We start from the raw sequence: 14,236 nt of genomic DNA, 5'->3' as shown, positions 1-14,236 counted from the left end.
TGAGGAGCAGAAGCCTGCTATAACAGAACCCACTAATATACCCCGAAATGGTTGGATATATGATCCCACAGAAAGAGAAAACAGTGTGCGGCATAATATATATTTATCAGGATCAAGTCACATGACTTTTTTCTATGCTAATCTGACGCAATATATAGTAAAACATGAAAGCCCCATTATCACCTCACTCACTTCCCAGAGCTAAGGGTTCTTCTGTTGTAACAGATTTTACATATGTATAGTTAATTCATTAAAAATATATATATATATACGTTTTAAGTGGGCCTTATTTTTATCTGTAAGCCACCTTGAGCCCTGCCAAGGTAAAAGGCAGGATATAAATAAATATATTACAATAATATTCAGTTGCCCTGGCCCTTCGGCAGGTGGTATCATTCCAGCTTAGCAGTGTTCAATTTGGATAAAAAAGTCTTATTATTTTTCAAAGTACGTGAATAGCAGATCTATTCACATGCATGGCATTGCCACTGCCAGTTATACCATGCCCACTTGTTACAGCTGGTAATGAAGGTGGCTCCCTGTTACTTGCCTTAAATTGAGAGTCTCAAACCTGTTAAAGAGGGCAGGATCACATCCAAATTAGAGACAGAATGAGCACGTAGGCAAGGCAAACGAAGGGCTGTGCAAAAGGACAGAGTCAGGTTTAGCTCTGGTTCCTTAAGTCTTTTGTCTGCCTAGTTCCGCCAGGAGTTAAACAGCCCAAGAGAATGGCAGAGTCCTTTCTGGGCTGCCGGTGATACAAAGCACATTAGTCAATAATTGATTATACGAAAAGTCTTTTCCTCCTCTGCGCTATGAAAAGTCTCAATAGGGTGCTTCTTGAAGGACAACAGAATGCAGCTTGAGATCCAGACTGGCTGCAGCCCTGAACATGAGAACGTGCATTCGGCTTGCACAACTATGCCCTTTCAAAATTACCATGGCACAAAGCCGCCCACATCCTTGGATCATTCACAGGTCTGAGAACTTTCATAAGCAGCTGAACTCTGCAGCAGACATCTAATCCACACTTAATTAAGGCAAGGCAGCTAGGAATCCTCTCTTAATACTGGAAGCAGAATTTCCATTTCAGGTCCATCCTAGCTTTCAAAGCTTTATTCCCCCACAGAGCAGGCATGGAAAATACACCATCACAAAAATCTCGTTCTTTATATTCTTGCTATACGAAGATGGGGCCGTTATCAGCTGTAAATTATCTTGTTTAGTCGTTCCACTTTCATAACCCAGGGTGAATAATTCTCTCTCCTCCCAGTCCTTTGCGTGACCAGGCAGCGACAGCCCCAGTCCCCAGGGATCATAAGAACGGAATAAAGACTGGCAACGTGTTATGGAATTAAAATTAGGCCACAACTTTTATTAAACTTCCGAATGTAGGAAGACCTTGGCTTAGGCCTTGGGTGTGTACCCCTCCCAGCCCCCCAGCTGGGGGAACTGGGGAACATCAGGGTGAATGGGATATGGCGGTGCCCTGTGAGACACGTGAACCTCCAAATAACAACACTGACAGGCAGGCCAGCCCGTTTGCCATTAAGTTCCCTGGTAACTGTAGCACCGCGTGAGACCCCGCAAAGGGCACCCATAATGTAAAGTGTGAGTGCTCATTAAAGGTAAAGGTAAAGGTACCTCTGCCCGTACGGGCCAGTCTTGACAGACTCTAGGGTTGTGCGCCCATCTCACTTAAGAGGCCGGGGGCCAGCGCTGTCCGGAGACACTTCCGGGTCACGGGGCCAGCGTGACATCGCTGCTCTGGCGAGCCAGAGTCGCACACGAAAACGCCGTTTACCTTCCCGCTAGTAAGCGGTCCCTATTTATCTACTTGCACCCGGGAGTGCTTTCGAACTGCTAGGTTGACAGGCGCTGGGACTGAGCAGCGGGAGCGCACCCCGCCGCGGGGATTCAAGCCGCCAACCTTTCAATCGGCAAGCCCTAGGCGCTGAGGCTTTTACCCACAGCGCCACCCGGTCCCTCATTATAGATGTGCAAAATGCTGATACTTTGTGCAGACCTTCAGGGGCCACACTTAAAAGTTTTTTGCATGAAGGACAAAACTTACACGTCTTGATGGAAAAAAGTCACTTTGGCAATGCCTACTAATCAAGCGGAACCTTTTTTTATGCAGAAATAGCCAAGTATGTGAAGTCCCATTAATAGCTTTCTGAAACAAAAGCTTAGAAGCAGCATTAGTCTAGATAAACTGACACGGAATGCCGCTTGCGGGCCAAATAGACCATTGTCTGTATGTTTTCAAGATAAGCAAATATGGCTGTTTCATCATGGAAAACAGGTGTTTTTCATTCTTAACTAAGATGAGGGGTAGAGTTTAATTTTGGCACCAAAAGGAACACTCGGTGTATGGAGCTATCTCTCCTCTGCTTTAAGTTCATAGAATCATAGAATCCTAGAGTTGGAAGAGACCACAAGGGCCATCGAGTCCAACCCCCTGCCAAGCAGGAAACACCATCAGAGCACTCCTGACATATGGTTGTCAAGCCTCTGCTTAAAGACCTCCAAAGAAGGAGACTCCACCACACTCCTTGGCAGCAAATTCCACTGTCGAACAGCTCTTACTGTCAGGAGGTTCTTCCTAATGTGGTTTTTTTTTTTTTTTTCCTGACTCAAACCCTTTTTTATATAAAAAAAGCAATGTAATGAGTGGAATCACAAGAGGTGCGTGGATCAGATGCGACTCCAGAGAGGCTGAAGATCAACCTGGCTCTCTCACGCTGTCTCTCTCTCTCTCACACGCACACAGACACACACACCTGTGGGGCAGAACGTCAGCCCAGCGCCCCCAACTGGCTGGGCTGTTGCATTGTTTGGGAAAGAACTGTCCTTTTGGCTCATCACTTAAGTGCCTGGGAATCCCCAGAATCAATAAATACAGTGCCCCGCATGGTCCACCCGTCTCCGGGACCCAGAGAGATGCAGTCACCCCCCCCCCCGGAGCTCCCGGCCGGTGTGGGGTGGGCCCAGTCCATAGAGGGAGGCTGCATCAGTGGGAGATGTCTCCCTCCAGCCCGCCGCAGCAGGGGGCCTGACCCCCACATAGGGGGACGGTGCTGTCCCGGGTCTGCCCCTCCATGTCCATGTCGAGAAGGGTCTGCCGGGCCCCCTTGGCGGGCTCACCCAGCGAGGAAGAGGAGGGCCCCCCCCTGCGTCCGGACAAAGGAGACCAGCTTCCAGGGGTCGATGCGGTGGTGCCCTGGTGCCAGGCGAGGCCGGGGGGCAAAGGCCAGGGTCCGGGGGCGCTCCACCTGCGACAGGGAGGCGTTGGGGTGCTCTGTGGCCTTGCGGTGGGCTGGGACTTAGGTGGAATCTTCTTTCTTGTAGTTTGGATCCATTGCTCCGTGTCCGCTTCTCTGGAGCAGCAGAAAACAACCTTTCTCCCTCCTCTATGTGACATCCTTTTATATATTTGAACATGGCTATCATATCACCCCTTAACCTCCTCTTCTCCAGGCTAAACATGCCCAGCTCCCTTAGCCGTTCCTCATAAGGCATCGTTTCCAGGCCTTTGACCATTTTGGTTGCCCTCCTCTGGACACGTTCCAGTTTGTCAGTGTCCTTCTTGAACTGTGGTGCCCAGAACTGGACACAGTACTCCAGGTGAGGTCTGACCAGAGCAGAATACAGTGGCACTATTACTTCATATTTCTTCTAGGTTGAGCTGGTACAAGTATTGAGCTGGGCTGGCAAGTTCCTGGAAAGATGGAGCAGGTAACTAAAATCAGGGAGGGGTGAATATTCACCCACACACGCTTTTCAATGCACTAAAGCAAACTCCCTGTGTACTCTATTTTGGACATGACTACGTCAGGCACATGAAGAACAAGCCTAGCTCTACAGGTCAGGCTTCCCAAACTGTGGTCTGCAGATCACCAGTAGTCCATAAACCCGATTCATTTGGTCCACAGTGTGTCTCTAAAAATACAATTAAAAACCATACAGCATCTACAACAGAGAGGAAAGAAATATTAAGTGGTCTGCCAAGCCTCTAAGCATTTTTCAAGTGGTCCATGGGGAGAAATGCCTGGGAACCACTGATCTAGCTTGTTTGTGAGAAGTGTGAACTGTCCCATTCTCAAAGTTCAAACATCAAAATCTAGTGGAAAGTATTTATACTGTTAATTATCATTCATGTTTTTAATTCCATTGCTAGAAGTAATCAGGAATGTACCGTATTTTTCGCTCTATAAGATGCACCAGACCACAAGACGCACCTAGCTTTTGGAGGAGGAAAACAAGAAAAAAAAATTCTGAATCTCAGAAGCCAGAACAGCAAGAGGGATCGCTGCGCAGTGAAGGCAGCAATCCCTCTTGCTGTTCTGGCTTCTGTGATAGCTGCGCAGCCTGCATTCGCTCCATAAGATGCACACACATTTCCCCTTACTTTTTAGAAGAGAAAAAGTGAGTCTTATAGAGCAAAAAATACGGTAAATCCATGTTGGCTTGATTAAGACCCATAGCATTTACAACTCTACTATACACAGCATCCTTCCTCAAAGTTCCCAAAATGAGCTTTCCCCACCGGAGGCTATTCCGTAAAGAGAGAGAGAGAGAAGACTGTTTAACAGACAGACACCACCAAGGAAGATATTCCTGAGTTTTTGTTTAATTTTTCAGGGTTACAATCTAGAACAGTAAAAACAAGGGATGAAAAGTTAGAGAGACAAAAAGAGTGCTGGCAAATTTGCAGCGGAGACCTGGCAACAGGCTTTGATTCCTCCCACCCCGTGAAACTGAAGATGGAGAAGGAACAAAGGTGAAGCTCTGGATGAGTTGTGTCGCAATCAGCCACTTCTATGCTCCGTATGAATTTCCATCCATTTCCATGCTCTAGCTGAATCTACCCATGTGGACCTGTTTCCTTTGTAAGTAGTAACCAGAGTTGCTGGGGAAATTGGAACTTTGTTCTGGAAACATGAAAAATTGGTTTCTCTAGAGTGAACATCAATTTGATTGATTGATTGATTGATTTGATTGATTGGTCAGTCTTCTTATTTCTCCCTGCATATCACAACATTATCAGGGATACAGACAGTCAAAACCAGGGACGGCTCAATACATTTTGGCACCTGAGGTGAAAAACAAAATGGCGTCATCCTGCCCACCTGGGAGGTAAAGGTGAGCAAAGTTCTACAAGGGAACAAGCGGGGAATAAATATCTACATCAGGAACAAAAGGGGGAGGGAAGATCTGTATTGAGGAAAAGCGAGGGAATCAACTCAACCTTACTCAAAGTGGGAATCAAAGGCCTTAATGGGGGAGAAAGGGGCCTGCTCTGAATCACACCAGGCAGGTACAGACCCCAGAAGGCAGCCCCTGGTATTTCCTCCATAGTGGTGGGAAGAGATCTCCTATTTACTGAGGCCACTTCTATTCATCAGATTCAGCCTCCAAAGACCATGCTGCAGCCATCTGCTGCCCTGCAGATACTGCCATCTGAGGCAGTTGCTTCCCTTTGCCTCATAGGTGGGCTGGCCCTGGTCATAATTCAGTTAAAGGTAGAAGCTGGAGCCTGACGTGAAGGAGAAAGAAGCGAGTGAGCAGGGCAGGGCAGATGGCAAACTTCCCAGCAATTTTACCGAATCCGGCAGCCCCAGTGGCTTTAGATGCTAATGTTGCAAACCCCCGGGGCTGGAATGTATGCAACCTCAGAATTTAAAGTTTCCTGGTTGAAGTGACAGACTCACTGCTAAAGTTGAAGCAGGAAATACTCGTATTGTTTTTTCTCTCATGGGCTGTACAGAGCAACAACTTAAATATGATGTTCCAAAGAAAGTATGAGAAATTAAAGATTTGAATTGCATAATATTGGAAATAGAAATATCTGTTGCAGCATAGATTTGTGGACTGACTGTGTTTGATACCATATCTAAAAGAAAAGGAATCTGGTTCTTATATGTTCCAACACTTCACTATTTATAAGGGGATAAAATTTCTTAGGCTATGAAAATAATTCACATCCTATTAGCACAATATCCTATTAACTTTTCTCATATTTTCTATTAACGTGCCCAGAATATTATATTTTTATGCGTGTGTATTTGTGTATATCTATATATATCTATATATATCTAAATACACTTGAAACAAGGTTCCCCCATACACAACACGTACAGGGAGAACCATCCCAGTCCGTCAACAGTAAAGGATACGAATGCTTTAAATCTACAAAGAAAAATATAACACCAAGGCTGAATTCAATAGCCAGGATCCAAAGAACACGCAGCTCATTCTAGATTCCAAGGCAGCTTTTTGCTTATGATTCTCAAACAGCCCATTGTGCCCCGTGGCAGGCCTGGGAAACTGGATCTAGCTGAAGGCAGGGTCCTTAATAACCAAGTCACTGACAGGTGGGCAGGGAATTTCAAAGAAAGGAACTAAGAGTGCTCTCTACATGAGCTCCCAATGCTTCGTTTATAGCCTGGTTTGAATTCAAGCCAGAGATACAAAGGAACAATGTCCCTGCAAAGGAAGAATTGAGAGCACACTCCCCTTATTTGTCTTCCTTTTCGCCATAGCTTCTGCTTTAGCCGAGTTTCCTGCGTTACAGGGGAGTGGACTCCCTAAAAACTCCACATCCTACAATGGTATTATTGTAGTTGCTGCTTGAACTCGCCCTTGCCTGACATCATATACAACATCAGACCAGGGGAAGGTGGTCGTGGTTTTGCTCCAAAAAACCTGGTAGGTTAAGCTCTGAAGCCTGGCAGATCTAACTAGACCAGAAAGCCGGAGGTTCCCTATCACTGCCCCTAGGCCAGCTGCCTTTGTAAATCGAGGACACTTTCCAAAAGGAAATACAGTGGTACCTTGGAAGTTGAAGGGAATCCATTACAGAAGTCCATTCAACTTCTAAAGTGTTTGGAAAGCAAGGCAGGGCTTATGATTGGCTGCAGGAAACTCCTGCAGCCAATCGGAAGCCACATTGGCCGTTCAGGTTCCAAAGAATGTTTGCAAACCAGAACAGTCACTTCCGGGTTTGCGCTGTTCGGGAGCCCAAATGTTCAAGTCGCAAGGCGTTCGTCAACCAAGGTACGACTGTACTAACATTTACTCTTTTAGGTAAAAAAATGCCATTGGGCACACACATTCACAAGTCCTCATGCACACTTAAAAGTAGTTCTTAGGATCCTGACCAGTATGTAAACTTATTAAAACATGTGGACGGATTACAAACAGAACCAATATTATCCATTTAAGTTAACAGTTCAACAAGGACTTTGCAGGTAGCATTTTCAAAGTGAGTTGTATTTAAAATATGCCTCCACCACCACGACGTGGTGTCTTAACTCCAAAGAAAAGGTGCAGGTGTAGAAGTTGGAAGCATTCAGAGAACTAGATGAACATTAAGGCAGCCTTTTGGTGCACACAGACGTACCAAAAAGAAAACAAGAACAAAAATCGCATTTTCATGGGCCAGAAACTGAAGAAGTTGCCTCAACCGGAGTCAGACCCACAGTGCAGCTAGCTCAGTACTGAACACAATGACTACCAGGAGATGCTCTGGGTTGGACCTGGTACCTCCTGCGTCCAAAGTAGATGCTCTACCATGAAGCTATGACCAGCCCAGCTTCCTTCTGCATCTGGAGAGCCAGTGACAAATGTGCTAACCAGAAAACTGAAGGCCAATTCAGTCCTCCGCCAAAATATTTCAAGGTTGGGTTCCCAAGGTTGCTCAAACAGGCTGTTCACCACCACTCCTGCCCCAAGTATTTTTTTTAAAAAAACAGCTGTAGAAAGAAGGAAGTGGGCCACATAACATCACAGGAAACTAGCCAATCAGTTTGGGGGCACAGCAGGCTTTGTCTTCATACAGGAATAATGGATTTCCCCTGAGCTCAGTCCTTAAGAGTATATGATAAGTGTGCTTTTACAGTGGGCTCATTAAGTACACCTGGGTGCACCTTTTACGAGTCTTTGTTGCTAGCTTCAGCCTTGCGCTGGCTCAGAAAGTGGCGTTCAAGATTGATGGTCACCTCCCTCTGGAGGTTCCTGCTGCTGTTTTTCCCCGCTGTGTGGATCCACAGGTGCTGAAGAACTTGCTGGGCGGTGTAGCGCTTCTGGGGGTCAATCACAAGGAGTCTGCTGATCAGGTCCTTTGCAGCTGTCGGGGGCAAGAACAAAGCAGTGAGCGTGAGTTGTTTGGAAGAAACTGGAGAAATGGGGAGACAGTTAACAGTCAGTATATTATAATAATAATAATTTATTATTTGTACCCCGCCCATCTGGCTGGGTCTCCCCAGCCACTCTGGGTGGCTTACAACAAAGATTAAAAATACATTAAAATGTCACACATTAAAAACTTCCATGAACAGGGCTGTCTTTAGATGTCTTCTAAATGTCAGGTACCGGTAGTTGTTTATCTCTTTGACATCTGATGGGAGGGCGTTCCACAGGGCGGGCGCCACTACCAAGAAGGCCCTCTGCCTGGTTCCCTGTAGCTTTGCTTCTTGTAGTGAGGGAAACAGCCAGAAGGCCCTCGGCACTGGACCTCAGTGTCCGGGCAGAATGATGGGGGTGGAGACCAGTAGGTCTAATTCAGGCATCCCCAAACTCGGCCCTCCAGATGTTTTGGGACGACAACTCCCATTATCCCTAGCTAGCTAACAGGACCAGTGGTCAGGGATGATGGGAGTTGTCGTCCCAAAACAGCTGGAGGGCCGAGCTTGGGGATGCCTGGTCTAATTCATCAAAATATTCAACAGATACGGTGGCTTCAAACTCTACCAGACTTGCAGGCAGATCATAGGAGAGGCTTTTGCTGCCCATGGCAATGTTAAGAGTAGTTCTCGAGGCAATTTTAAATACAGCATTTTCTTATCAGATCTAACCAAACTCATAACGCTAAAGTTTAATGGTATGTGCCAAAAAGACCAATGAAACTAAATTCTGCACTTCTCGAGAAAGACGGAGGCCAACAACATAAATCACAGAACTCTCCAACACACACAGTCCTGGCTATCAACTCCCCAGTCTGCTTTTAGGAAACTTACCAGCCGAAATGTTGTCCCAGTATGGTGAGAGGAATTCATAATGCCCAAGTTGTATGATTCGAAACAGCTCCTCTTGATCTCTTTCATGACTCCGGAAGGGGGGGAATCCACAAAGCAAAATATAGAGTATAATGCCAGTGGCCCACATGTCCACTTCTAGTCCATAGCCTATGGGAGCAGAAAGATAAATCCAGAATCTTTAACATATGCAACTAGTTTATAAGGAACAGCCGCTTTCATTAAAAAATGTAAACGAAATATTGGAGTAAAATGAAAAATTTCATTTCAAATGGCAGAGAGATTACACTGTGCACATACATGCCTAGTTAGACGTAAGCTACATTGGTCTTCAATGGGACTTACTCAAATGTAAGGGTGCACAGTTGTCAGGGACTGGGCAGAGGAGGAATGACCCTTCCAGGGAGGAGGAAGAGGAAGACAGTATAGATTTACAACAGGGGTTTGAGGGAGGTGGCAGCTCAGAGGCAGATGAGGGGGAAAGCTGGGCAATCATGGGAGAGCCAGAGCAACACCTGGCTGGCACGTTGTCATTCGAAAGCATTCCAGACCCTCCATCTCCCAGAACCTGGCAAGCCTTGAAAGTAGGAGAGCAAAGAGCTCAAAGACAGAGGGCACGTAGCAGCACCCGTAGAGGCAGTGATGATGATGACAAATGAGGAAGAGGGAGAGACGGGGGGTGGAGATTCACTCAGGACAACGCCATTATCCAAGAGGCTGGGTTTTTATCCAAGAGGCTGGGTTCTATAGCCTCTCTCTGTAAAGACTGAAGTAAAAAAGGACGGTAAGAAACTTTTATTGTCTTTATACTTTCCTGGCCAACCAGCCGGGAGCCGATGACAGCATCCTGACAATAGTAGTGCAGTCTGTGTGTGTCTTAATCTTTTTAAGCTTGGGAATCCCCATTAAACTTTCTCTAGCTTTTCTATCAACTCCCATTCCCGGGACAGCACCAATAAGAAGAAGAGGAGGAGTTTGGACTTGATATCCCACTTTATCACTACCCGAAGGAGTCTCAGAGCGGCTAGCAATCCCCCACAACAAACACTCTGTGAGGTGAGTGAGGCTGAGAGACTTCAGAGAAGTGTGACTTAGCCCAAGGTCACCCAGCAGCTGCATGTGGAGGAGCGGGGACGCGAACCCGGTTCACCAGTTTACGAGTCCACCGCTCTTAACCACTACACCACCACACCACACAATGACCTGTTCTATAAGTAAACATGCACAAAAATTGTGTGCAAACAATCTGCTGGTGCTATATTGAAAGATTCACTAATACCAACACCACCTTTAGCAAAGAAATAGGATGTGCAGGGAATCATCGTAAGAATAAGCAGCAGTTTTTTAAGCTCTCTTTTTTCCAAATCACATTAGGATGATGGAGCAGTCAGGGTGTGCTGTCACTTCCCCGGAAAGGGGGGGGGGGGGAATCCAGTGACTGCATTCTTCCAAGATGCAATCCACCCTGGACTTTGCTAGAAAGCAAGAAAGGTATGACCTGCTTCAGGTTTCTACCCTTTCTTAGAACATCACAACCTAAGCTTTCATACTACAAAGCCAAGAGGGAAGATTGCCCTACAGCTTACAGAGCAGTGGTTTTCAAACAGATTTTCAAAAGAAACCCAGCATGGCCTGCCCATCAAATCTAACAGTATTAAGGATCTGAATATGGAGAACTGGGATACATAAAAAGGTAAAAAGAAGTTAGTGGTGATCCCAATATCCTAGAGCATGTTTATCTGCCCTGTACAAGCTCTCATCCAGAAGACAGCAAACTGCTGGGGGAAAAAATATATTTCTTGTTCAATACTGCCTCTAACAAGTATTTGAATCATAGGACAATGCACTAGGTTGCTTGGAGCATATTAAAAGAGTTAAACTTTATATTCACCAGTCTCAGCCAGTATTTCAGGAGCAACGTAAGTTGGAGTTCCACACACGGTGAATATGGGTTTGGTCACCTGTTTTGCAAGGCCAAAATCGGCTAGTTTCAATGTGGTAGTTTTGTCTGGATTACGCTGGACCTGTGCAGAAACGGAAAAAAAAATTCAGAACAAGCTGCACCTTAAGAATATAAGAAAACAAATAACTTTCGCCTTAACACAAACTTAACACGGGCATTCCAAATGAAGAGCAACATTTATTTCTACATGACATGCAGGTGGGAAAAAGCACATCATATATAGCTAGCTGTCACTTGTGAGTTTTGCCTTGCCACATACTGCGATGTCATGAAGTGGTTATAAATATCTTTGCTGGTTCACAAAAAGTCCACAGATACGATTCCCCCCTGCCCATTTATTATTATTATTATTATTATTATTATTATTATTATTATTAACACTGACCCTGTAGTTTAAGTAAGCGACTATACTTCATCAGGCCTTTCCAAGCGGGGGTTTTAATACCTTGGACAGTGTTCTGGAGCAATGATCATAGCTTAGTCCTACATAGGAAAGCTTTGTATATGAAAAGGTCCCAGATTCAGTCTCTGGACTCCAGATAAAAAGCATATTGGAGAGAACATCTCCCTAGGATTCTGTGGAGATTAATTTCAGTCAGAGTAGGCTATAATGAGCTGCTAGATGAATCATTTGTACAAGGTAGGCCCTTGTAACTGTTATGAGAATTTTAACATCTTATATATAAAATAGATATTCATAAATGTACTAAGCAAACACAAATATGTAAACCACCTGTCTGAAACCCACAGAAAAGTCCTGAAACCATTTTCTCTCTCCCAAAATGACCTCAAATATTTCTCTGCAAGGTCGAAGGAAATGGGAAATCTCCCCATTGTCTCTTTCACAAATCCTGTCTTAAGGGCACATTTAAGATATGAATAGGGTGTGAGCCTGTGACCTGGATTCAGAACTGAGTAACAAAAGAGTGGCCAAAACCCAGATAATGCAATCAGGTAACTTGCCAGACAGTAGATAAACAATGCACTCAGATTTCTGTTGTAGACCGCCTTTTCTGTGATGTAGGTATGATGTATCGGGGGGTCTTGGGCTACCCCCCTTCTGTGATGGATGGATGGATGATGTTTCTGGGGGTGGTGTTGGACTCCAGGGCAGGCAATTAAAAATGTCTATATAAGGGCTTGTGCGCATGGCTTGGGGTTCCTCCTCCTCTCTCCTGTGCGTGGGGGATCACCCTGTTGCAACAGTTAATAAAGATCAGGCTTACTAGCTGCTTTGCTTCTCAATATTCTCTGGTTGGTCTTGTGTTATTTTCTCCTACCGATAGAGAACCTACAAAAGGACTCTATATGGGCTCTTGGGTATCCCATAAGGGAAAAGGAGCAGGTTTTTTTACTTATATCATAACTATATCTCAAATGACAGAATTATATTCCAAATTACAGTATGAATTTATGTGCAAGTCTTTACAGTAACCTGGTTAGCAGGTCACTAGTGATTTCAGGGAAAGAACAAGTGCCCACGGCTGCACACTTCAAATCTTTGCATTTCTCTATGCTGTATCTCTTTACAACACAAGATGGCAATACTACATTATTATTTCAAAACATTTGCAGGAACTAGACTCCCTCTATATTCCCAGGCCTGCATAAAACCAATGGAACAGCACAAAGCCTTGTCAATACAGTGGTACCTCGGGTTACAAACGCTTCAGGTTACATACGCTTCAGGTTACAGACTCAGAAATAGTACCTCGGGTTAAGAACTTTGCTTCAGGATGAGAACAGAAATCATGCTCCGGTGGCGCGGCGGCGGCAGGAGGCCCCATTAGCTAAAGTGGTGCTTCAGGTTAAGAACAGTTTCAGGTTAAGAACAGACCTCCAGAACGAATTAAGTTCTTAACCTGAGGTACCACTGTATTCTTTTCTCTATAACCGCTTAAGCTTTTATTAGCACCTAGGTGTAATCTCCATTTCCAAGCTTGCTATTGTCAAAGAAGCTGAAGTGTGCTTATGTAATGCAAATTAATCTCAAGTGTGGAAGGTGGTGGATTCTCCTTCCTTGGAGGATTTTAAGCAGAGGTGGCCATCTGTCCTGGATGAATTTAGTTGAATTTCCTGCATTGCAGGGGGTGGGTCTAGACGACCCTCAGGGTTCCCTTCCAACTCTACATTTCTATGATTCTATAACTGGCAATGTGTTTCATCCTTTGCATTCTCTTTTGCACAATTTTGCGTGGGCAAGGGGCTGAAATGCTATGCAAAAGCATTATCAGAACGATTATTAATCAGGTGGTGTCGGGTGATTCAAATTCAAAGGAAGAATCAGGCAATCTAGACGGAAGGAGGGACTTTAACTAGCAAATATATTCATATAACGGAGAGAAGAACTACAGGCAAATGCCTCATCAGAAACAACTGGTTCCACTTGTCAACCTCTGCCCATCTACCCACATATCCATGCCCACTCCCATCACGGATGGACTTCAAATACCTAGGCCTTCCCAGTTCTACACCAAGGGTGCTTTTTCTGGGATGAGGCAGGCTGCTGGTGGTGGTCCTTGCCTCCTGTCTTCCTTTTCCTGGTCGCCAACCGCACATCCATCTTCGCTGCTAATCACTAGAAAGGCCCCACCACCTCAATTTACCTATGTGGCTGTTTTCAGCAGAGGGGAGGGAGAAGCCAGCCTAGACGAGAGCTGGAGACTACCAGAATCTGCCTGCTCTGTCTCCTGTCACAACAAACAGTTAAATCAACACTTCTTAACTCAGATGCATCAAGTATGTGTTTTGGATATGGGACGTTCAGGTTTCTGGTTCGCTAGGAAGGTTTTCTGTCCGAGGGAGGCTATAAATCTGCTATTTATTGTTTTAGCTTCCTTGAATTTTCAAGCCTGGGTACAGAAAATCAATCTCAGAGAAAGGGGGTGGAAGAAGAAGTACGGCTGCGAGTTTGAGAGGAGATATGTGGGAGGAAAAGAGATGTAATCACTGAACTTCAGTATCACAGACTAAAAAGAAAGAGACAAAAACAAATGAGGTACCAGTACATAAGGTATCTGTTCTAGTCAGTATATTTTTCCTTGCAAGAACGAGCTATTCTCTTATGAAACCTGTGGATTTTTCGTTAAAGAACAAAAGCAAAGCCAGGGAGCCACACAAAAGCTGTTTAATGTGCCTATTTACCTTTAAGTTAAACCTTTAAACACCACCAAGGGCCTTCTAGTGGTTCCCTCACTGCAAGAAGGGCCTTCTGAGTAGTGGCACCCACCTTGTG

The 14,236-nt window shown here is 45.1% G+C and overlaps 1 protein-coding gene across 2 annotated transcripts in view; it reads right to left on the bottom strand.

Moving 5' to 3' along the window:
* Positions 1-4,615: 4,615 nt before the first annotated feature.
* DCLK3 (doublecortin like kinase 3) overlaps positions 4,616-14,236 on the bottom strand; it is a 31,269-nt gene continuing 21,648 nt past the window's right edge. For both annotated transcript variants that reach the window (XM_083404836.1, XM_083404835.1), the window contains exons 3-5: positions 10,930-11,062; positions 9,021-9,188; positions 4,616-8,131 (exon numbers count right to left, since the gene is read on the bottom strand). In XM_083404836.1, coding sequence (XP_083260962.1) covers positions 7,935-8,131; positions 9,021-9,188; positions 10,930-11,062 — 498 coding nt within the window. In that variant the 3' untranslated portion in view covers positions 4,616-7,934. The remainder of the gene's footprint in view (positions 8,132-9,020; positions 9,189-10,929; positions 11,063-14,236) is intronic.

The sequence above is a fragment of the Podarcis tiliguerta genome (genome assembly GCF_965153285.1).
Source record: "Podarcis tiliguerta genome assembly, chromosome: 12".
Lineage (NCBI taxonomy): Eukaryota > Metazoa > Chordata > Lepidosauria > Squamata > Lacertidae > Podarcis > Podarcis tiliguerta.
Note: the sequence above shows the minus strand (reverse complement) of the source record. Positions and strands in the feature narration are given on the sequence as shown.